The sequence below is a fragment of the Poecilia formosa genome, unplaced genomic scaffold (assembly GCF_000485575.1).
Source record: "Poecilia formosa unplaced genomic scaffold, Poecilia_formosa-5.1.2 Scaffold731, whole genome shotgun sequence".
Lineage (NCBI taxonomy): Eukaryota > Metazoa > Chordata > Actinopteri > Cyprinodontiformes > Poeciliidae > Poecilia > Poecilia formosa.
Window position 1 is genome coordinate 9,312 of NW_006800670.1, and position 23,806 is coordinate 33,117.

General features: G+C 46.6%; 3 protein-coding genes across 4 annotated transcripts; all 3 read right to left on the reverse strand.

The window, feature by feature from the left end:
• Positions 1-3,061: 3,061 nt before the first annotated feature.
• Positions 3,062-14,453, reverse strand: LOC103131223 (ral GTPase-activating protein subunit beta-like). Its single transcript, XM_016666504.1, has 28 exons — positions 14,360-14,453; positions 14,032-14,163; positions 13,848-13,966; positions 12,618-12,668; positions 11,001-11,174; positions 10,817-10,923; positions 10,456-10,618; positions 10,220-10,349; positions 9,993-10,151; positions 9,333-9,447; positions 9,118-9,253; positions 8,976-9,046; positions 7,413-7,488; positions 7,197-7,327; positions 6,850-7,032; positions 6,566-6,714; positions 6,259-6,413; positions 6,086-6,186; positions 5,750-5,911; positions 5,453-5,638; positions 5,217-5,375; positions 5,033-5,135; positions 4,842-4,961; positions 4,689-4,759; positions 4,503-4,605; positions 3,721-3,775; positions 3,474-3,613; positions 3,062-3,396 (listed from the first exon to the last, which is right to left on the reverse strand). Exons 1-28 carry the CDS (start codon positions 14,431-14,433, stop codon positions 3,227-3,229), a joined length of 3,495 nt encoding a protein of 1,164 aa, XP_016521990.1. The 5' UTR covers positions 14,434-14,453; the 3' UTR covers positions 3,062-3,226.
• Positions 14,445-16,849, reverse strand: LOC107834720 (ral GTPase-activating protein subunit beta-like). Its single transcript, XM_016666506.1, has 5 exons — positions 16,295-16,849; positions 15,584-15,754; positions 14,923-15,125; positions 14,605-14,771; positions 14,445-14,534 (listed from the first exon to the last, which is right to left on the reverse strand). The coding sequence occupies exons 2-5, from the start codon at positions 15,731-15,733 to the stop codon at positions 14,473-14,475; spliced, it is 582 nt and encodes a 193-aa protein (XP_016521992.1). The 5' UTR covers positions 15,734-15,754; positions 16,295-16,849; the 3' UTR covers positions 14,445-14,472.
• Positions 16,850-16,937: 88 nt separating this feature from the next.
• ctsa (cathepsin A) lies at positions 16,938-23,431 on the reverse strand. Of its 2 annotated transcripts, XM_007542816.2 has the most exons (14): positions 23,311-23,431; positions 22,179-22,339; positions 21,993-22,104; positions 21,869-21,919; positions 21,708-21,794; positions 21,443-21,598; positions 21,191-21,367; positions 18,740-18,831; positions 18,580-18,658; positions 18,352-18,500; positions 18,203-18,278; positions 17,825-17,914; positions 17,320-17,421; positions 16,938-17,236 (listed from the first exon to the last, which is right to left on the reverse strand). In XM_007542816.2, exons 2-14 carry the CDS (start codon positions 22,337-22,339, stop codon positions 17,153-17,155), a joined length of 1,416 nt encoding a protein of 471 aa, XP_007542878.1. In that variant the 5' UTR covers positions 23,311-23,431; the 3' UTR covers positions 16,938-17,152. The 2 variants fall into 2 exon arrangements, with proteins under 2 accessions (XP_007542878.1, XP_016521991.1); XM_016666505.1 differs by lacking the exon at positions 23,311-23,431 and having other exon boundaries at positions 22,179-22,366.
• Between the last annotated feature and the right edge of the window lie 375 nt (positions 23,432-23,806).

Here is a 23,806-nt window from a genome sequence, read left to right on the forward strand (position 1 = left end):
TAAATTGTGCATAAGAGTTACCGACTTCTGCCTTCAGAGTGTGGCCATGGATTTGGCCATCACAGGAAGGTTAAACTGTGATTTAATGCATTCACTTAAAGTAGTTTATATTCAAAGATAGTTATGCCAGTTTACAATAGCTTAACATGCATGCCCATAAAATGTCAGTGTGTGTGATTAAATATGCATTTAAAGTGCAGTCAATTTAAGGTACATGTTACCTGAGGAAGTTGTGAAAAAATATGATGTTGATGGGATTATTTCTGGTTTAAGAAAGCTAATGTTTATGATGGAATATGTCTACATGGACTATAAATACAGTAAATTACTGAACTATAAATTGGAATGAATTGACAGTAAAATGAGCTGGTTTGTTTAATAAATAAGCTGAGAGAAAATGGAGTAACACAGACTGTCTCTCCCGTTTTCTCATTTACATGCTGTTTTTCAGCTTTATCATCTGCTGATAAAGAACCCTGGGACCCATTAAACTTAAAACATTTTATTAACTCCTACAAATGGATCAAGTCTCAACTCAACATCCTGACCCAACAGGTGAACTGATCCTAAAATAAATAATTATCAGTGAATTATTTCCAACACCTTTACTGTAAGTTTTTACAAGTTCATATGATCCAGTCTTTAGAGATGATCTTCGATGTAGCGGTACACAAACATCACGGTTTTCAGCACGCTTCAGTCAAGAACATAAAAAACTTTGGTCAGCAGGGAATCAAGAAGACAATTTGATTTATTATGTTTTAAAACTGGAGTGTTGAGAACTGACAGGTTTATTTTAGATTCCTAGAGTATTAAGGAAGCACAGCCGATGTCTGGCAGCTACTTTGGTCATTTTATCATTTACACACTGAATGAAAAACAAAAACTATAATTCTTTTTAATAAATGAAGGTCACCTCATCTGGCAGCAGTAGGACTACAGGTAAGGCACTGCCTCTACACCACCCGGATCTACACCACCCCTCTTGTCCTGTGGGGACACACCCGGCGGGATTCACCCTGGATTTATTCATGATAACAGGATTTCTGCTGTTTGGAGCTTGTGGATTCCTGGATTATTGACAAATTTGTGACAGACTTGGCCGAACTAGTGAACACTCAGACTGTTGGTGTGGACAGAGACGAGGACGCTAAAACTCACTAACGAGTTGGAATCGATCTTGGAGAAGTTGCTAGTTTCGGCTCAGTGGAACAACCAAACTAATTTGAATGATTGTGAACTGGGATGTATCGGAGAGACTTTAGGGAAGATTGAAATTTATAAGATTTATAATCTTCCCGACCTAAGACATTCTGTTTCTGAATTGGCTTTCCCCGTGTGGCCTTGGAAGGGCTGCATATCTCTAATCTCCTTGAAGATATCTAAACGCTCCTTCCCACCTCACCCCCTCCTGTTTCCATGGAGTTGTGAAGCTGAACGCTCCTAAGGACATTCCTTGATAATACCTCTATCAAACTCTGCCAGGGGCTCAGTAACGTTTCTTCATGCCCCTTTGACGTCACCGCCTTCACTCATGTCTTTGTTTTGTCTGAAATTTGCCATCTGCCCTAATGTGTCCTTTCCTCTTTTTTTGTTTTAGGTGGGGTACTCCCCATTTAACCCAGAAAAGGATTATTTTAGTTTATTAGTAATATGAGAAATTGTGGAGTACACACTATTTAGATCAATATTATACAGGCCAGAAATGGAATCAGAATTAGAATAATAATAATAATAAACAGCACGATTACAATAGGCCTTCGCAGCACTTAGCTGCTCGGGCCTAATTAGAATAACTACGAACTTGGAATCCAGAAATACTTAACAGGATCAGTCACTGCTTAGTTTATATTACTTTTAACCCAGAAAAGGATTTAGATCAGTCACTCTTCCTCTTTTTTCTTTGGTTTGTTATTTTGTTTGTATTTCCTTTTAACTCATGTAAAGTGCTTTGAATTGCCTTGTTGCTGAAAATGTGCTATATAAATAAAATTACCTTACCTGAAATCAGGAGAACAGGTACAGTAACTAAAATAGATGCCAACAACAATGAGAGAAAATCAGTTTGTACACTTAAGTTTTCTATGAATTAGGGGTGGGCAATCCTGGTCCTGGAGGGCCGGTCTCCTGCAGCTTTTAGATGTCTCAACTTCAACACACCGGGGGTCAAATAATGAGGTTGTTAGCAGGACTCTGGTGAACTCGACTGCACTGAGGAGGAGATTCAGCTGTTTGCTTCAAGTGTGTTGAACCAGGGAGTCTAAGAGTTGCAGGACACCGGCCCTCCAGGACCAGGATTGCCCACCCCTAGTCTAACTCATGTAATGAATGCTACTGACATATTTAATCTTTCTGATTGGACATTCATTGAAATTGTGCAGGATAAAACAAAATACCGGGCTGCTCAGTGGTGCAGTTGGTAGAGCTGTTGCCTTCCAGCAAGAAGAAAGAGCTGGTAGTTTGATTCCCAGCCCGGGGCATTTCTGCATGGAGCCTCCATGTTCTCCCTGTGCATGGTGGCTTCTCTCTGGGTTCTCCAGCTTCCTCCCACAGTCCAAAAACATACATGACTGTCAGGTTAATTGGTCTCTCTAAAATTGTCCCTAGGTGTGTGTGTGTGTGTGTGTGTGTGTGCATGGTTGTGTGTCCTGTGTGTCTCTGTGTTGCCCTGCGACAGACTGGTGACCTGTCCAGGGTGACCCCGCCTCTCGCCCAGAACGTTACCCGACCCCACAAGAGACAAAGGTGTTAGAAAATGGATGGATGGAAAAGAAAATACCGGGTCTCACTAATAGGGGGCGTTGCTGAGCCCCACAGGCACAAAGAGCAACTGGCATTCTTCAACATTTAAAGCCGCTCTGCTCTGGTTACCAGACTTTCTTTGAAAGACGTAAGAGTGATTTTTATAACAGCATGAGAGAGATATAAAGAAGAAAACAAAGTAGAAGAAGAAGACTAGGTGGATGGACTTCACATAAAAATAAAGGTTGGATCATAAGCAAGAGACGTCAGCCTAAGAAAACATTCAAATTAAATTTTAAAAAATCCCATTTGACTTAAATATTCATTCATTTTTATTGCTGTCAATGTTTAATTACATGGAAATGATTAAATAATTAAAAGCTTTAATCAGTTCAAAACTGCACTATAAGGATTTGCTCATCCGACTCCTCCAAGGGAGTTTTCTGTTTCCTGTCGAGCTACACCTAGTTACCATAGTAACAGATCAAAACTGGAACAGGGCGGAGTAGAAGGCGGGTTCAGAGCAGCGGCTCTTATAGCAGAGGATGATGTCATTGATCAGGTGTTTCCTTCTGACGTGAGGCGGAGGGGCGGAGTCACTCTCCAAGCGACAGTGGCGAGAGCAGTTAGACACCATCTCTGTGAGCAGGAACCCTGAGGAGGACAGTCAGGTGTAACTACCATCCAATCGATCTTCAGAACCAAGCAGCCATCTTGTGATTGGTCCTCACCCAGAGACCTCCTGCTGGTCACCATCCCATTCACCAATGGGACGACCAATCCTAGCTTGGTAGAGGCATTTCCAAGGAAACAGATCCTGAAGAGTCCCGTCTTCAGAGGATGGATGAAGATCAATTGGATGCTGGAGGAACTAAGAGAGAGATGGACAGTCTGTCAGACCTGGAGAGCCATGCTGGGCTTGACTGAAGCAGAACTTCAGGTGGGACCGGTCAGAACCACCGACTCAGATCCACTCACCCGGTCTCCGTCTGCGCTCTCGTCTCCAGCAGCAGATCTGTCAGAGGAAACTTCTCTGAAACACAAAGATCAGAAAAATATGGGCCACCAGACTCACCCCTCATGGAAAAGTGGGTGTGTCCCACAGAAGAGGGCAGAGCTTCCACTTTCTCTGATTTTGAATGTGCAATACTTCCTACAGCCACCAGGGACTGTCTTGTTCAGTCCGCTTCAATCTGACCCCAGTCCTTTTGCCTATAAAGTCCGGTTCACTTGGTGAGTTGTGACTGCTAACCGACCTCTGACTTCTGGCATTTCTCCTGGTGCTAGCAGCAGAAATGTCTCCTTGTCTTTAGCCAAAGACTAAAGAGAAATCCTCCAACCGCTAAAATCTAACGCCTCCATCTTGTTTCCATCTGGTGAAGAAGGAAGTTGCTCTCAGTGTCTTCAGAGGTTTTTGTGTCGTTTCCTTCAGTGGTTCTTGGTGCAGCGCCCCCACAGGCCAGGAGGGAAACAGGTTGGTTTGACTCAGAGAACCACAGCAGCTGGAGGTGGAGCAGATGATGGAGTTCTGGTTCCAGTAGAACTGGGTCGACTGGACCATCAGGAGGAGAAAACACCCATCAAAAACTGCATCCCTTTTCTTCAGCTGTTTCTGGATTCTGTTGATTGATCTGAAAATTATTTACTTCACGAATTTCAGTTTCATCTCTTAGTTTTGTTCTGTGACTCACTGGAGTCAAACAAGACAACAGAAACCTGCTAGAAATGACTAATAGTTATTTAGCTAGCTAGTTAGTTACCAATGTCCTCAAAGCGTTCCACCCAAACAATGAGCAGCTTTGAGTCTGATCGGAAAAATGATGAGACACTCTGACAGAATCGGATGTCTTCTGATGAACGGGTCTGAACAGACACAGATGAGGGACAGGTAAGAGAAAAAAACCTTGTATGTTAATATACAGGGTAGGTTGAGGGCGGAGCCTCACCTCAGCTCTTTTCTGGTTGGATGATGAAGCAGCTGTGTGCCCCGCCTCCTCAAAGCTCTTCAGCCAATCAGCTGCTTGGAAAATGAAGCTAAATTGATCATCTTGGGTGTGATTGGTTACTGTTATTTCAGAGTGACATCACCAAGCACTGACTGTAGGTGTGTGATGAAGGAACAATGAAGGTGATTTGCGTCAAAGCATCGGCAAACTTCAGGACGAACCTCCGTCCATCGAACACGCCGCCTCCGCTGTCCCCCAGAACAGCCCCAAATTCTGAAACCAGGAATCACCCAGTTAGTTAACCGAAGAGTTCTGACACCTGAACCCTCAAACAAAGACCTCACCTAAACGACTGGCTCCGCCCACCTCTTCAGGACAACCAAGAGACGACAGGAAGTCCAAGAAAGGACCGCTGACGTGGGTCTGCTTGTCCACATTCCCCAAGATCTGCAGGGAGATAGACAGGCAAGACACGACAGACTCAGAACCATCTGAGACAGGTAGACAGGTAGGACAGGTGAGGAATACCTCTCTGGGTGTCTTCTGTCCTGCTCTCACGTAGAAGACAAACGCACAGTCACTGTTTCTGGATGGAAGCTGGTCTAAACGTCTCAGGCTTTCTGAGAAACCTGGAAGAGATGAGTCCAGAGACAAGAGTGCGGGCTGCATGCTGTCGACACCTGGATCCTGCCGACAGGTGAAGGGAGGACAGATGAATGATGGACAGGTAAGCCAGACAAAACGAGTCCTGTCCCGATGTCTACCTTCACACTCTCCGGAGTCAGAAAGCCCAGGTGGGACAGGAAGAGTCTGGTCACCTGGAAGCAGCTGATAGGAGAAGGTGGTCTGCAGGTTGCCATAGCAACTGAATGACTGCTCAGCCAAGGCTGAACTTCAATTTCCTGTTGGGTCTTCAAGGTTACTCGCAGATGGTCCAACTGCTGCCTGTCCTAAAGTACAGATGTCCACACCTGAGACACACATGTCCCCTGATCTGTGACAGCTCTGAACGTCTAGAACAGATTCTAATGGTTCTGGTTCTGGACGGACTCAGGTCTTACCTCAGCAGGTCCAGTTCTGATCAGAGGAGGGATGCTCTGATCTGCTCCAACTGAAGGGACTCTCTCTATGTGCTCCAGAACCAGCTGGTGGTTGATGGAGCGTCTCTGTCCAGCGTCTTCAGCGGCGAGGCGCGGCTGTCTTGGGATTAGTGCCGCCTGCGTCTGTCCAAGAGACAAAAACTCACCTGAAGACTTCAGTTCTGCGGACCAATCATGTTCTTGTTCTGTGGTGATGATGGAACCTCAACAGACTCCAGAGTAGAACCAAATGATACTGCAGCGCCACTATCAGGCTGGTTGAGGCACTGCAGCAGCATCACCTGATCACATGATCACCTGAATGGCTCGGGCGTCTTTGGGCAGCAGGTGGAGCTGTAGAGTCCAGCTGTGATGTCCCGGCGGTCCCCTCAAGATCACCAGCAGAGACGGACTGGGCTCTGCAACAGGACCAGAACTATCAGTATCTCTGCAGTTCTGGGCTGAGGTTCTGTCTCTGGTTCTGGATCTACCTTGATCAAGTTGATCTGGTGTTGGCTCCAATGTGGCCAGAATCACAGAACCTTCCAGAACAAAATATCTGGACCTCTTCAGGCTGCTGTCATCCAACATCAGGGTGTTGTCTCTGAGCGACGGATCTGGACCCGCTCCGGAAACCTGCATGATACTGGACCAGAACCAGCTGCAGTTAGAATCCAGGAGCTAACTGAAGCAGAACCTGATGTACTTAGCTCCTCCTAGGTTCTAACTGAAGCTGGTTCTGGTCCAGTTTGCTCCTGGTTTCTAACAGGATCAGAACCAGCACCATGTTTTAATCACCAGCTCAGCGTTGCCTCTGCCGCCTCCTTCACCCTCAGAGAGGCCGGGTTCAGATCTTTGTCGTCCTTCCACACAACGTTCTGGTCCTGTCTGGACCTGCTGCCTGAGATTCCCAACTCCACAATCTCCAAAACCTCCAGCAGACACTCCTGGCGGTACCAGAAGGGACAGAGGCGTTCACCTAGAGAACAGGAACCGACCCAGCAGACTTCCAGAACTGTTACCTGATATACAGACTCTAATCAGAACTGGATCAGAACCTGTGCAGGTTGCAGGTCAGTTACCTGCTGGTGCAGCAGATCTGGGTTTTGGGTCAGCCAGGTGTTCAGGCAGCAGAAAGCAGCGACGATGATAGAGTGCAGGTCTCTGGAGTGGAGCGGAGGAGGACGGCCACACTGGAACACGATGTAGGTGCAGACAGAACCGACGGCCCGGCGCCGCTCCGAGGCCTCCACCTGGACCCCCACCTGCCGGACCACAGAACATACAGACTGATCCGGGTCGGAACCAAATAAAACGATGAGAGGACCAGATGGTGGCGCTGAGATCCACCACCGTTTGACCCGGTTACAGTCCAGCCTCTAAAACTGCACTGTAGCCAGTTCTGGTGTGTGTGTGTGTGTGTTCCCACCTTGGCCAGTCCTCCCAGTACTTCCAGTGCAGACAGACAAACTGCAGAGTCATTTCTCCACTGAGACGTCAAACGCTGAGTCAGCAGACGGACAACATGAACCCAAAGGACTGCTGCTTCCGATTGGGTAGCTGGTTACCATGGCAGCACACATACATCATCAGTGGTAGTTTACCAACACCCTAACAGTAAGGAAGACAGTCCTTTATATCTTACTTGATGTCCTGGTCCTGCTGGTTCCATTAGTCCCCCTGAATTGGACCTCCTGGTTCCGATGGTCAGACCTTCTGGACTGAAAATGAAGAAGAGTTTATCTGACCACAAGTTTGGTAAAACACTCTCCCTTTTGGCTTTTCCCTTTAGGGGTCGCCACAGCGAGTCATTGGTCTCCATCTAACCCCGTCTTCCACATCTTCTTCTCACACCAACCACCTTCATGTCCTCTTTCACTCCAGCCATAAACCTCCTCTAAGGTCTTCCTCTAGGCCTCCTGCCTGGCAGTTCCGTCCTTCTACGAATGTACTCCTATTTATCCATCCCCTTGAATCTTCATCTTGGCTGCCTCCAGCTCGGCCTCCTCTCTAAGCCAAACAGCATTGCTGGTCTTGCCACCATCTTGTACACCTTTCCTTTCTTTCTCTCTAATTTTCTCATCACACCTACCAATCTGCTTGGACATATTTCTTCACTTCATTTTCACACTCGCTGTTGCTCTGAATTGTTGAGCCTAAACACTTAAAATCCTTCACCCTCTTTATCCCTGTAACCTCATGTCTCCTTCTCTTGAGATTTTCCTTCACCTGTTCTCTCCTCTCACCATAGATCACGATTTCATGTGCAAACATCATAGTTCTGTCTAACGTCATCCATCAACCAGGGCTCAGAGCCACTCCTAAGTGAAGTCTCACTTCCACCTTGACCGCTCGTTCACCCCACTCCAGTCTATGTCCCGAACCACTCTAACATACGTCTCTACTACTCCAGACTTCCTCATACAGCACCATAGTTCCTCTCTCAGAACCTTGTCACGTTTTCTTTAGATCCATAAAACCACAATGAAGCTGACATTCTCTGTACTTCTCTATCAACATCCTCAAAGCAAAGACTGCATCTGTAGTACATGCAGTCTTTGCATGTACTACAGATGCAGTAGAGGAATGGTTTCATGCCATTTCACTATCAAACCTACCTGACACACTTGTCACGTCCAAAACGTTCCTGACAAACTCCTCCTTTAAGATAATCCCAACACCATTTCTCTTCTCATCCACACCATGGTAGCCTGAACCATGCTCCTAGGCTTCTAGTCTTGCTACTTTTCCACCTGGTCTTCTGAACACACAATATGTCCACCTTCCTCCTCTGCCTACTCCCTAGCTTTCCCTGTAATAGTCCCAACATTCGAAGTTCCTACTCTCAGTCCTAAACTCTTGCTTTTTCTCTTCTCTCTCTGTCGACATGTCTTCTCTGATCAGCAGTAGTCTGATTTCCATTGGTACCCTGTTGGTTACCAGCACCAATGGGAGTCGTTGTTAACCCAGGTCTCCACCAATCCAATATGGAGATCATGTTCTTGACTAGCATGTTAGATTTGGGAAAAGTTGTAAGCCACATGCCCATTCTTAAGTTGACATTTCTCCAGGCTTTAGAATAACATAAAAAAGACACATAGTGTCCCTTGGTGGCTGCATTTCGCTAAAACATTTAATTGTAAAATAAATTAAATGTGTTGATTTCACCAGTCAGAAAAAACTGGTAAGATTGACTTGGAGAACTTACCTGATCAGGATGAGGTGAGGGAGGAGGAGCCTCTGCTGCAGCCGAGTCATGGACTACATTCAATATGGCGGCTGCAGAAACAAAGATGTGATTAATGTTCATGAGGCAAAGTCGTGGAGAAAACCAGGAAGCAGAAACTGACCCAGGAGCAGCTGGATGTTGCATGTGTCTGTCTCTGTCTGCAAAGCTCCAATCAGAAGGCTGTGAAGGCGGAGCTTATAAGACAGGAAGTTACCTGCTGTGGCATCCTCACAGCCCATCATCAAATCCACAGAGTTCTGCAGAACCACAGCCAACGTTTGGTGGGATGGCAAAGTCAGACTTGCTCATATGTTGCCATGGTTACAGAGGAGCTACCTGTATTTGGGCTGGTCCAAGCTGCACAGGGAGGGGCATCAGAGACAGCAGGATGAAGATGGAGGACCGCCTTAAATCCACAAGACTGACGAGGCCCTTAAACCGGATCAGATCCCTGGAAGCATCAACAGGAAGTTACCTGATGGTCACAATCATGTTTGGTTCAATTCAGAGAAAGATGTTTATTCACCTGCCCACCTGTCTACAGGAGCCCAGAGAGGACAACACAAACGCCAGAGCAAGACTTTTCATCTGAAAGCTTCGTGATTCAAACCAGATTAAATTAAATGCAGATTTGGTTCCTGTTATCTGGTCTGGACCTGACGGTTCTGGCTGGTCCTGCCCTCAGTTTACTATAATACCCATGATACTCTGCTCCTCTCTGCAGGTATCTGTCCCCTCCAAGCTCCGTCTCCCTGATAGGATCAGGTGATCAGAAGTAAGCAGGTTCTCTAGGTTCACTACAAACCATTTGTTCTGTTTTCTGTGTGGAATTTGGAAACAACAAATCCAGAACCTACTGACCCGACTGGCTCTGCTAGAACGGATCTGAAATCAGGTCCAAAACCTGATACACATTCTAACATTCATGGAAACGCTCCCAACCTGATCTGAGCCGAGTCCCGCCCACTTCTAGTTCTGTACCGGAGGTGTTGATACCTGTCCAGCAGTACCGTCTCCAGGACAGAGACAAAGGACGGCAGCAGCAGGTTGACCCCTCTCAGGTCGCAGCAGAACAGATTGGTGGAGTTCAGCAGGACAGAGACCACGACAGGTGGACAGGCGTCCTGGAGGCTTCGCAGGAGAACCAGGTAGAACCTGACAGAGGACACCAGAGACAGGAGTGAGACCGTGAGATGGACAAACCTGGACAGGTGGACAGTTACCTGGACAGGTAGATGGACTGAATGTTTTCTCCTGTCTTCTTGCAGGTGAAAATCCTGCAGAGCGTCCCGCAGGCCTCTGCTCTCCCTGCTGCCCATCGGTCTGACATCACAGTGACATCAGCTTGTTTACCTGTTGGAGACAGGTGTCACAGGTGTGTAGCTTAGTCCAGGAATATCAGAGTATGGTCTATACTAGGAGCAGATCCTACAGGACAGAGCATGCTAACAGGACAGACCTGAAGTTATCAGAACCGCTTCAAACAGCCAGGAGCCAAACAGGTGCAGGAGGGAATCCGTGTTACACCTGAGAGGGTGGGCTGGGCATCGAGGGGCGGAGCTCACAGGAGGACAGGAAAAGCGCAGACGAGAGGAAGACGTCCACTGATGAGATGAAGGTGTCTGAGAAGACAGAAGATCGAGGCCAATAAGTTTCAACATCAGATAAATCCAGATGGTTGTACGATTTACCTGGACAGGTAAAGGTTTCTTTAGACTAGAAAGGGGACATCTGTTTATTAGGACACTGTACCTATAGAGCTGTTCTCCTGAACCAATAAAAATCATAATGCTCTGGATCAGCTTGGATCCAGGTTCTACCTGTTGTTTACGTGAAGGTGAGGAGCTTTTAATAGGTGGGGCTTCAGGTGTAGTGGGGAAGTTAACAGGTGTGGGCGGGGCACTTCCAGAACGAGGCCGTGAGAACCCTGCAGAGAAGAAGAAAAAGGTTGGATCACAGAGCGGCCTTCACTGAAGACGACGACAACAAACTGGCAGAGATTACCATACGATGGGAGGCGGTCTCTAAACAGACTTCTGCTCACAGAGAAACCTGGAGGGAAGATAACAGAGAGATGAACCAGAACCACAGAGGAGTTCTGATGGACAGGGTCGGTGGACTGAGGTTGTTTACCCAGAGAAGGCAGTCTGTCTCTGGATTGACTTCTGGCACCAAGTTCTGCAGAAACAAATAAACTATCACACCTGAAGCAGCTTTGCTCTGGTTAACATGATGTTTGTTGAATCTGGACTTCTCAAACTGGAGAGCAACAGACACATTTTACCTCTTCATACGATCCAGAGAGGACAACACAAACACGAGAGCAAGACTTTTCATCTGAAAGCTTCATGATTCAAACCAGATACTTCCCAAAGGCCTAGAAACTTCCATGGTCTTCCCTTTTGGATACACCAGAACCAGGGTTGGTTCTCCTTCATGGATGATCTGCTCCAGCCTTCCTCCCTTAATTCTTGACTTCAGACCAGATACTGATGTTCTTCTGTAGCTTCTCTGGAACAACCCTGGTCATGTCCATCAAGCCCAAAACGTATTGTCAGACTCCAGCCCCACTTCTGCACAGAAGCTTGAATTCAGAATCATGAGTGAGTTTCCCTGTTCCTGTTGCAGTAAGTCTATTCTGGTTCTTATCTCCCTGAGCACCAGGTAAATCGTTCAGGTTGTGGGGGATTCAAGGAGCATGGTGTGAAGATGTGAAGATCCAACAGATGGATTCTTGTTCATTACTCTGAACAAGCAGGCCTTCTTATGAACTAATGTCCATCTCTCCAGTGTATGCTGGGTCTTCCTATGGGTCTCCTTCCAGTGGGATGCAACCAGAACACCTCACCAGGGAGTCGTCCAACTTAACCCGATGCAGGAGCCACCTCAACTGGCTCCTCTCGACGTGGAGGAGCAGAAGCTCTACTCTGAGTCCCTCCTGGAAGAATCTCACCCTAAACTCTTAAGGGAGAGCCCTGACACCCTGCAGAGGAAATTAGTTTTGGCAAGCTGCATGCATCTGTGATCTTGTTCTTTGGTCACTACCCAGAACTGGTGACCATATTTGAGGGTAGGTATGTATGTAACTTTATTTAAGCTGACATGTCTCACTAAGATTAAAAATTGCTTTTTCAAGAGAGACCTGGTCAAGACTACTAGGTGTGTAGATAGACCAATATTGATGAGCAGCTCTCTTGTCGCCACGATGAGCTGGTGCAGTGCTTGCATCTTTGTAGATGCAGCACCAATCCGTCTTTCAATTTCCCGCTCCATTTTTCCCTAATTTCTGAACAAGACCCCAAGATACTTAAACTCCTCCACCTGGTGCAAGACCTCTTCCCCAACCCAGGGTTTATCCTTTTCCAACTCAGTCTCAGTCTTGGAGGCACTGGTCCTTTCTCCTACTGTTTCACACTCATCGGCAAACTGCTACAGCAAACACTGTAGATCATGAACTGATGAGGCCAACAGAATCACATCACATCAGAGATGCGATTGTGAGGCCACCTGAACTGATCTTCTCAAAAGCCTGGCTGCACCTGCAAAGTTTGAAGTCACTGGAAGAAAAAACAGAATTATTGTCTCTATTTCTGCAATGAGGTCCAGTTAAGTTGGGTCTACCTGTGTTTGGTAGCAGATGCTCCATTTGTCCTGAGGTTCTCACAGTCACACCTGCAGAGGCAAGAAAGCATTCAGACCCAGTTCGCCCAACCTCAAAAGCCCCTTTTCCACTAGAGCAGCTTTAACCAGTTCTGCCTCAGTTCGCCCTAGCCACATTTGTTTCCTTTAGCAGAATCTGTGCATTTCCTCTATATTTTCCATAGACGCTTCAGGGGTAGTACAAGCCGTGTATGGTGCGCAAGCGATTTGATTGAGAGCAGATTACATTTGTTGATCGGCTCATGATTTAAATCACTGGAAACTCCAAACAACATCTCAACCACCGCTGGGGAGCGGTGGACATGCCGTCTGCTACCAGAGACTTGCTCAGTATGGAGGAGCGGAATGACCGTGATTTAACAGGTCATTGTGATTCTGATTTAACAGTGCGAGCAGCACTTCTCTCTGAAGAATGAAGATGCAATGAAGAAGTTAGAAACAGTGCAGCTCTTCTCAACGTTCTGTTGGAGCTGCAGTTTGGTGCCAGTCTGTGAAACACCAGAACTACATAATATTTGTTTGGGCTATAGAAACCAAATATGTGTTTGGTCACTAGACCAAACAGGTCTAGTGACCTGTTTGGTCTATGGTTGTAGGCATAAGAGTATGAGCCAAGGGGCAAAAGCAAGTTGGCAGGTGTTGAATTTGGACAGGCATACAAGTTTTGAGTGTAGTTTGAAAAGACTGCAATTGAGACAGATCCAACTTGACTATAACCAAACCAAACATTAACTAGCTAGAATGAGATCCAATAATGGAGAAGGGGCCAAACTCTTAGCTTCACCTCTTTGTTCAGGATGTGGGATCATTATATACCTGTTCTTCATCATGGAGTTAAGGGAAGTTGGACAACCATCTGAACCAAGAATGAAGAAATGAGATCTTCCACTGATGTATGACCAGATGGAGAACTTTACAGAACAAATATGGTGTCAGAATGGAGCAGAACTTTGGGCCTATAGGGTTCCTGTGGACGTCATTTTGTTCTGAACATCTTTCTCTCCAAACTCTGATGCAGGACAAGGAGGAGGTTGAACTGTAGGTAGTGATACCTGAACATGCCCTCAGCTCAGTAATTTGAGGAAGTGAACATGGACCTCACTGATAAGACAGCTGTGGTCTCATCAAAAAGGCTTTGGACCATACCGAGTTGACTCTGTGTAAGTTCTGGTTCTGTTGAAAGTTTTGTACCGAGGAAGGCGTAGACCAGTTCACCGACTGATCTCATGGCTCTGAAGAAGATTCCTGGCAGCTGAATGTCTTCGTCCAGGGAGGAACCGGCTGCTGCGCCAATCAGATCCACTGGATTACTGCAGAAAACAGGAAACTCATCAGCAAGGTCTCCAGGCCAGAGGGAGGAGCATCAAGCAGTTACCTGAACAGGTGCAGGAATTTGAACCAGGTGTGAGAAACACGTTCACCTTCCATGTCTGGAGGAACCAGAGAAGCATCTTCATCTGGAACCTCGAAGGGAGGGAAGGAAGGTCCAAACATCTGAGGAAGGAGCCTGGGAGGAGAGTTAGGGTAGAGGTTAGGATTGAGACAGAATGATCTGATACAGAACCAACAGAAATTCTCCAAAACAGCAGACAGCTGCCTGGAACAAATGACAACATTGGAAGAGCTTCACTGGTCCAATGCAGTGTTGGACCTTCAGAACTTCAGCAACATGACTTGGTGAAATCCTGAGACTGTAGACGGACCTGGAGGTTAGTCCTGCAGCAACCCGGCTCCACTGTTCCACCACTGCAGGCTGATGCCTCCAGCTGCTGAACATCTGCCTGAATGTCTGCCACAACGAGCGGCACGGAAAACATCAAGAACATGCCAGCAGCCACACCTCCAGGAGGACCGCTACGGAAAGGTCCGACAAGCCTCCTGTCCATAGGTGAGATGCACAGGTGGAGGACAGATGGTATGATACACAAAAGCAGGTACTTTGTCTCACCTGCAGGAGTGGGCGGAGCCAACAGGTTGTGGTTGATGCGCAGCAGGAAATGCAGGAGAGTCTGCCAGGTTTCGCTGCTCATCATTGAACTCTCTCTGGCCAGAGACTGAGTCGAACTCAATACCTGCTGACAGAGAGACAGGTAGACCGGACTCACCTGGCCTGACCTGAGAGGGCAGGACAAACGCAATTAAGATCTCATCAAGTGTTTGACTTTGGTTCTGATCTGAGTGAGGGTTTGATCTGAGGTCTGAGTTTATTTTGTGACTTCATGTGGATAGTTATGGTCTGGTTTCAGGTCCAGGTGAAACCAACTACCTGGGTAGAAAGAGGATGTAGAGATGCCGAAGGATCCTCTGGACATACAGATTAGGGTCCCTGCTGATTGGTGGAGGGGTGGAGCTTTTTTGGGACACCAGGGTCATCATCCAATCAGTGTAGATGTCCACACAGAGTTTGACAGTGTCCGTGTCCGATTGCAGAGTCAAACCGTAATAGAGGACTTCCATGGTCCACTTCACCTGAGTGTGAAGAGACATCAACATCCAACATCTATCTGACACGTTTTTGGACTGAAACCAGAGGATCTGGATGAAACTTCAATCACAGCAGAACCAGAACATTTATCATCGAATCAGGAGACAGAATGTAAAGTTACAGATTAGTGATCTTCATCACTGGTCAATCAGTAATCAATCATGGACCCATCGGTGATCCATCAGGGACCAATCGGTGATCAATCAGGGGCCAATCGGTGATCTTTAGTAGCTGAAGAATGATGTTTTTATTGTAAACATCCATATGATGTCGTGTCCAGTTGCCATGGTTTCAGTTACAGAACATATACCATGGTGACACATCGAACCAATCAAGTTCTCATTAAAATGGAATTGGACCTGATCAGATGGATTGATCAGTTGATTAGAGGTCAGAGGTCAACCTACTGTCTACTCCTCCCACTGCCACACCTGGTGTTTACCTGCCGGTCAGTACGCAGCAGGCTGGGAGTGCTGGGGTTTCCCAGGCCTGCTGCTAGGGGCTTCACCACGGCAACAGCAACATCTCTGCCCACAGAAGGTGGGAAACCGCTGAGCACGCTCATCTGGCCTTTCAGGAACTGGTCCATCATCGCCAGTCAATAACAACTCACCTGGAATAGACAGGTAAACGGGTCACTACCTGACAGTAAATTAATCATTTCAAACATCCCAGAATCTTGCGGCTAGCTGTTAGTACCTTGTGGTTTAGTCGTTTGTATTCGGTCCAGTTGGTTCTGGTGGTGTTAGAACAGGAGTAGTTCTTCACTGAGGTGTTAATGATCCTTGGTTTAATCAAAGAGAGAACAGACTGATTACAGGTGAACTCACCTGAGCTCACAGCAGATTCACTCAGGTGAGTTCCAGGGGAGCTGTGAAACAGAACCGATCACCACATGAGAGGGACCGCGCATGCTCGGTCAGTCCATCACTGTCAACAGGTTTAGTCTGATGTAATCAGAGTACTGCAGTAGTAATCAAAGTACTTTAGTTCTAATCAGAGAACGAAAGCTCTATTCAGAGTACATTAGTACCAATTACTTTAGGCCTAGTCAAAGCACAATCGTTCTAATCAGTACCATAGTTCTAAGCAAAGTACGTTAGAAGTAGTCAAAATACTTTAGTTCTAATCATCATAGTACAGTAGCTCTTACCAGAGTACTTTAGTACTATTCAGAGTACAGGATGTTAACTGAAGCTTCACATAAAGCCGGTTTGAACAGAACCATCCAGAACCAAATGGACCTGATGAAGGAACCTGTTGCTCTGGTTCCAATCTGATGACGCAGCAGAACCTTCTTACCTGTTCAGGTGAGTCGCTGCCTGATGGACCGGACCGGGTCAAGCAGCCAGTCCTCTCTGGTTCTGAAGGTCGAAGCTCTGGTCCTGTTCTCCCTGAGCGCCGACTGGCAGGCTGAGCAGCAACAAGTTTACAGTCAACAAGCCTTCCCCTGCTGGCTGCTCCCTCTGCTGTGACAGAACATGGAGCTCTGACCCAAACGGACCTGCCGGCGCCGCCCGACTGTCGCTGAATGATTACTGCAAACATTAACCTCCAGCCCCGGTTCTGGTCCGGCTGGCTGCTCCACCTCTTCATCTTCTGGGAGGTGGAGCTTCAAACTGAGGGCTTCAGGTGTTGTCTGCAGGTAAGTTCTGTTTCCATGGTAACTGGTGAATGAGAAAAGGCTCAGAGGGTTGATGAGTAACCCACCAAGCTGCAGGGACTGGTTCTGGTTGGTTCTGCTGGGACGCTGTCAGAACCGGGACACCGTAAAGAAATAGAAACAAAAGCCAGGATTTGGTTCAAATCGGAGTTTATTTTCGTTTCCCTTCAAACCAACATTTCACCGTCAGAAAATCAACAAGCAGCGCTCGTTTCCATGGAGATACGGAGCCAACGCAAAGAAGACATTTGATTAATATTTTTTACAAGAGACTCATTTTGACAGTGATGTAAAAAAGAAAAACACCCTGAGAGTACGGCAGCTGGGCAGGTCCAAACGGGCCTCAGGTCAGTACGGCTGCTTCTTGATGAACCTGGTGAACATGGCGAAGGCGGCGACAGGTTTATCTGTTGGAACCATGTGACCAGAGCCCTGCAGGACCACAAACCAGCCAATCAGCAACGAGAACCATGACCTCAGTGATGATGATGATGATGATGATGATGACAACATACCTTCACTGTGAGGAAGGCTATGTTGTCAAATTCTTTGACGAAGCCTCCGATCTGATGACCATCGAGACCATCATAGACCCAGGGACGCCTCTGGACCTCCACCTAACACCAGGTAAACACACCTGAGGACCTCTGATGGCTGTTTCATAAAACCAGGACTGCAGGTGAACCCGGATTTTCCAAATATCCTGGCTTAATTAAGCATCCTTCGATTTCACAAAAGCAGTAGTACAGTTAGCTTGCTCCAGGCCAGGCGGTCAGGTAGCCAGGCCAGGCTAACTGTACTACTGCTTTTGTGAAATCGAAGGATGCTGGTGACCGCCAGGCTACCTGACCGCCAGGCTGAGTTGAGGTGTCTTGGCAATGCCGTTTAAACATCGAACTTTGTCCCAGTTAATAACCAAGAACACCAGTAGTTTCCAGGCACTGGTCTAGTCAACATTTTGGCTACATACTTCCCAGATCCTGTAAAATGTTCTTGTTAGCCTGGTCAGGTGATCGTTACCTGCTGCTGTAGAGACTCCACAAACCACTCGTCGCCCATGAAGTTGCAGGCCATGTCCACGTCTCCGTTGTAAACTAGGACCCGGTACTTCTGCAGAGAGCACATCACAGAACACCTGGAACCAAACCTGGATCACACCTGCACCAATCACCAACAGTGACATCAGACCACGTTTTTCAGTAACGAGTAACTAACACGTTACTATTTCAAATCCAGTAATGAGTAACCTAAGTTACTTTTTCAAGGAGTAATCAGTAATCTGATTAAAGTTACTTTTTCAAAGTAACTATGCCATCACTGATCACCAATCAGAACCCTCACTGCATTCAACTTCCTGCTCAGACAGGAAGTTACAGGGGCTGCGGCGAAGTCACTGACCAAAGCTGAAAGCAGCTTTAGGTACTGCTTCCTGACGTCCATGTAGAGCCGGCCGTACATCAGGTTCACCTCAGAACTACAACACCAGACAAGACAGGTCAGAGATATGCTGACGTGTCCCCCGCAGACGGGACAGGTGAGACGGTTACCTGCAGATAGCCCAGTCCAGAGCGTCGGGACTGATGTGCAGAGCCTTCTTGACATAGGCGTTGTTCAGGTAGAGACTGGACGGCGTGGAGTTGGTGCAGGGCGGATCCAGGCGGACGGACAGGTGCGCAGCGGCCAGACTCATCAGCTTCTGCAGTCAGAGGAGCAGCAGGCGAGAAGCTGAGAACAGTTGAGTCCATCTTAATTAGGGAGCAGGTGAGTTCACACACCTGGTTCCACTGGCGAGTCTCCTGATGGTTGATGAAGATGTTCCCCATGTCTCTGACCACCAGCTGCCCATGGTCCACACTGAGAACCCAGAAACCATCAGCCAGGCTGACCATCCAGAACTCACCTGCTGCAGGTTAGGTAAACCAGGTTACAGCTTACCTGAATCTGTGAGGGACTCCACCTGCACATGGAGCATACAGGTTGTAAATGTTGAGCCCTGAACTGTAAAGGATCGTCTGGACATCCGACAGCTGCAGAGAGAGAACACCTGGACTGACGTACAGGAGGCTGGTGGAAGAACCATCCATCTAAAAACTGTCGTTCATCCAACAGCCTTGAACCAGACTTATTCATAATTCTGTAGAAGGAAGCTTTGAATTATAGATTCCACACAGCAGGCAAATGTGATCTGGCTTTTTCACAACGGTCTGAATGGCACAATAATCTTTACCAGCGTTCACACATAGGTCTGATTGTGGTCGCATTTAATTAGTAGCAGGAGAAAAAGTAAAAAATTGGATTTTATAAAAACAAAGAAATCATGGTCTTTGCTGTTAACGAAGCAGCTAGTGATTCCCCGATTTCACAAAATTTATCAAGTTTGTTCTTAGTAAAATTGCTGATTTTCTCAAGTGCAAAGTAAAACGTCATTTGTGTGGTCCATTGTGAGATTCCACACAATGTTTCCTTCTTCCATGAGGATGCAATGCAGCGTTTAGCTTCCAAAAAGGAGACAATAAGGAAGGATCTCAAGTTGGTTGGGATAGCAAAGTGTTCAGGATAAATATTCAAGATGCACATTTTAGGATTTAAAGGAAAATTTTTACCAATCATCTGACTAATCACAATCAATACATCCTTCCAAAACGCCAACACTCGAGGACAAACCCACATACAATGAAATAAAGAACCTTTTTGGGAAGTAAATTTAATGCAAATTTAAAAATTTAAAGTGATGCAATTTAACTTGAGTGATGTATTGCCTATTCAGCCATTTGTATTGTAGTAATTTGGATTGTGTGTATGAATCGAAGTGCAGGCTTCTGACCACTCCTCACTCGACACGTTTTCTCCCAAATCTGTTCCCCATGTTTTTAAAATGTTGGCTGAAGATTCTTTACATTTGTCAACAAACAGGGAATAAAGAAGAGACGCCTGTTCTCTGTCACATAGGTGGCTTACAGTAATGTCTTCCAGTGAAGACAAAGAGGGCAGATCAAGATGATTTTGTTGCTTGGATAAAATGAAACTCCGAACATGAAGATATTTATAGAAATGTTTAGTAGGAATGTCATGTTTGTTTTTAAGTTCTTCAAATGGCATAAATACCCTCCCTGTAAAAAGACCAGATACCTTACCACAGTTTAAGTCCTGGGTCTGCTCTACCTGGACCAAAATCCCCGTTTCCAAAAATGGGTGAGAACTGGGATAGCTGTTGCTTTTCTCCCAAATAATGAAGTGCTTTTTCCCAGATAAGCATTGTGTTTTTCAGAAAAGGTTTTTTTTTTGTTTGTTTAATAAGCTTTTTCCTGTCTGATGAATACAAAGAATAGAGATCAGCTGGGACTCCATAGTAACCCACGCTGGAGGCCGTTAGGAAATAAAATAAAACATAGCTGCCCTGATCTGGGCTGCCCAGAAATAGATTTGGCAATTATAAACCTCCTCTGTCATCAGGCAGATATAAGAGAGACAGTCTCAATCTAGGACGCTTACCGCTCCAAATGAAGTTGGAAAAAGTTTTATTTACTTCCTTAAAGAAGGAGGCGGTGGGGAAAGTGGAACTGATTGGAAAACGTCAAACTGTTGGTAATATTGTTATTTTTATAATATTGAAGCAGCCAATTAAGGAAATGGGTAGTTTGGACCGTCTTTCTATTAACTGCATAACTGACTCTGTAAGAGGGTTATAATTAGTTGGAATCGAACGGCTACTTGTAGCAAACTGTAGCTCACAGGGATTCAACTCTTCAAATTCCAATGACTGGTTTAATCACTGGTAGTTCAGCAATACAAGCTTGTCTGCTTTGAGTCCTTCCCTCCTTCCCTCCTTCCTTCCTTCCTTGCCACTAAAAGCTACATGAAACCGTCCCATACAGGCCAAGATGTCTCTTCTTCCAATGAATTAGACAATCGCTAAACTAAATTTAAGGCTTTAGCAACTAATATTGTTATTTAAGGTTTTTGGACTTTACACTGTTTTTTTTTTTTTTTAAAGAAGCTTAAACTGCCATCTTGGAATCCCAAAATCCCAACTTAGATCCATCACTACTGTGGTTCGTCAATAGACTAAGAATTGATTGTCTAAAAGATTATTAAATTTTTGTTGGAACATATACTAAATACTAAATTTAGCTAATTAATCTACTCTTACCTTAATTTAAAGCTAATTTGGGTCTTTTAGCATCAATATTCATATTAGACAGCAGTGAAGGATGTAACCCTTACCAGGCTGGCTCTAAATAACTCAGACTGACCCGTTTAGCTGTTATTTTCCTGATGATTAGTCGATAACCAACTTGTTCATTTTGCTCTAAATTATCAATTTTATTGATAAAACTGATTTTATCAGACGGCGGCGGCCCCCCGCCGGGCCCGGCTCAGACCCACCTTTTCAGTGCAGTTGGGGTTCTGGTTGTTGTGGAAGTCGCACTTCCCGCCGCTGCAGCAGTACATCTGGAGCTCCGCCCACAGCTGGCTGCCCAGCAGGCCGTGGTAGTAGGCAAAGTAAACCAGGGAGTTATCATTCAGCTCGTAGCTCGACATCCCGTTGCCCACAGCAACGCCCTGCAACACAGGTCAACAGGGCGTCACACAGAGGCTGGGTGAGGTCACCTGAACGGGTCAGAAGCTGAGCAGAACCTGCAGGTTCAGGCTGGAGTCCTCCATGACTCGCTCGGCGAGCGTCGGGATGTAGATCCCACCGTAACTTTCTCCGGTCAGGTAGAGCTCGTTGCTGCTGTACTCTGGAAACAGCCTGAAGAACTCCTTCAGAGCCAGGTAGTTGTTCATGGACACCTGCAGACACAGAACGACTCGCACACCTGAGAACCTGTCAGAGGCCGAGTCTCAGGTGCACAGGCAGCCATGAACCAATCAGAAGCAGAGTTGGAAGCGCATCACTCACCTCGGTGTCATTGGTTTTGTAATTCTTATCGTCAGAGTACGAGAAGCCGACACCCACTGGAGACTCCAGGTACAACATGTTGGCAATCTGCAGGTGAGCAATGAGCCAATCAGCTTTCAGTACTCAGTTAGTGACCACACCCCCCCAGTCACATGGCCTACCTTGTTCCAGGAGTACGGGTTGTACTGCAGCGTCACTCCATCGTCCTGGATCTGAAGGAGAGGAAATCAAACGGGGTGCACTGATTTCATACAGGTAAAGTGGGCGGAGTCAAGGGTTAGCTACCAGGAAGGGTCCATGTTCGGTGAGCAGTCCGTCCAATGAGCTGCAGCCCGGACCACCGTTCAGCCACAGAACCACCGGGTCGGACGACGGCTTGCTCTGAGACTCCACAAACCTGAGAACCAGAACCAGACCCTGTTCAGGTGAGGCAGCAGCAGCCAGGTGAGGAGCAGGAGCTCAGGTACTGACCAGTAGTGAAGGTGTTTCCCATCAGCCACGTTCAGGTATCCAGAGTACTGCCTGAAGCTCGGCTGCTTCTGGAGCCCAGGAAGGAAGCTGATCTCATCTGCAGAGGGAGCGGCGCCGGCGCCCAGCAGGAACGTCAGGAGGAACCACAGGAACACCTGCATCTGAGGCGGGACAGGAAGTGACATCACCTTCTACACCTGAGCCTGGACAAGAAGTGACATCACCTTCTACGCCTGAGCCTGGACAGGAAGTGACATCACCTTCTACGCCTGAGCCTGGACAGGAAGTGACATCACTTACACCTGTCAGGTAGTTGCTCCTCACAGTTTTTTTCCCATCCAATCAGAGTCTTTAGAGAACATTGTGTTGCCTGATCGGGCCGGCTGGACTCAGGCAGGTCCGGCTCTAACTGGACCTGCTGCAACAGTAGGAAGGAGGAGGACGGGTTCCCTTAGATTACCAGAACCATTTTACATGTTGTTAACCTAGCCATGGTAAACGGATCAGAACCAAAGGCTGTAATCAGACTTCAACACACCCGGAGAAAAACTGGACCGGGTGCTCGAGAATCAACCGTGTTGATAAAACAGTAACAGAACACCTCCAGATTTATGATCACAACCAATCCGGACCTTCTGTTCTGGACCACCTGCAGAACTTAGTGAGCAGGTTTCACTGTAGGAGAACCCAGATCCGGTCCAATCCAGATCCATCCAATCATCAATAAGCTGCTGATCCCAAACAGACCACCAGGGGGCTCTGCAGCAGAACCGGGCCTTAACACGAAGTTCTGTCGGTTTCAGTCAGCTGTCTCGAACAGGTTCAGTCCAGAACGACCCATTATTTAAATTCTGTTCCGCTTCAGCACGGAGTAAACTTTATTAAACCCCAAGACAAAAACGCCTAACTTTTATCAGAACCAGCAGAACTTCCTTTAAAAAGGGGACCGTCAGAACCCAAACAGAACCGAAAGAAACACAGAGTTCACCAAGAGACCCGGAAACAGCCTCAGTCCGGACCAGAACCGGGTCAGAACCGAACCAGAATGAGGGGGTTCGTCCAGGACAGGTTAGACCAGCTAAAATCAGCTGGGTCCAGACGGAACCAGAACCCCAGCATGACCAAACCTCACCTCTCAGAGTCCACCTGTCCGCGCGCTGTAGTCGCTCTGATCACTGCGGGTCATGTGACTGACGACAGCCGGTCATGTGACTGGTCTTCTAGTTAAAGTCACGTGTTCAGCTGAGGACTTCCTGGTTCTGGTTCAACTGGGTCGAGTTTTCATGAACAAACTTTCCTTCAAAACAGATGTTTTATTTAGAACAATCAGCCCATCCGATACAAAATAAATTATTTTTAACTCCAGTAAAGAAAATAAAAAAAAATACACATGTAGTTCTAGTAACGACAATGGGAATTTAATTAATTACTCTGCGTCTGTGATGCACCTGTTCTGGCACTGGCTCACTACCGCCCCCTTCTGGGCGGAAGTGATATTAGTAAAGGAAGATTGATTCTGATTTCGGTTTAAGACGGGATAGTGTTCTGAATCTATTATATCAATAACAAAATAAGAACAATTATATTTCTTACAAAAAACGTTTTAAAAAGACGCTGAACAGAGAGCG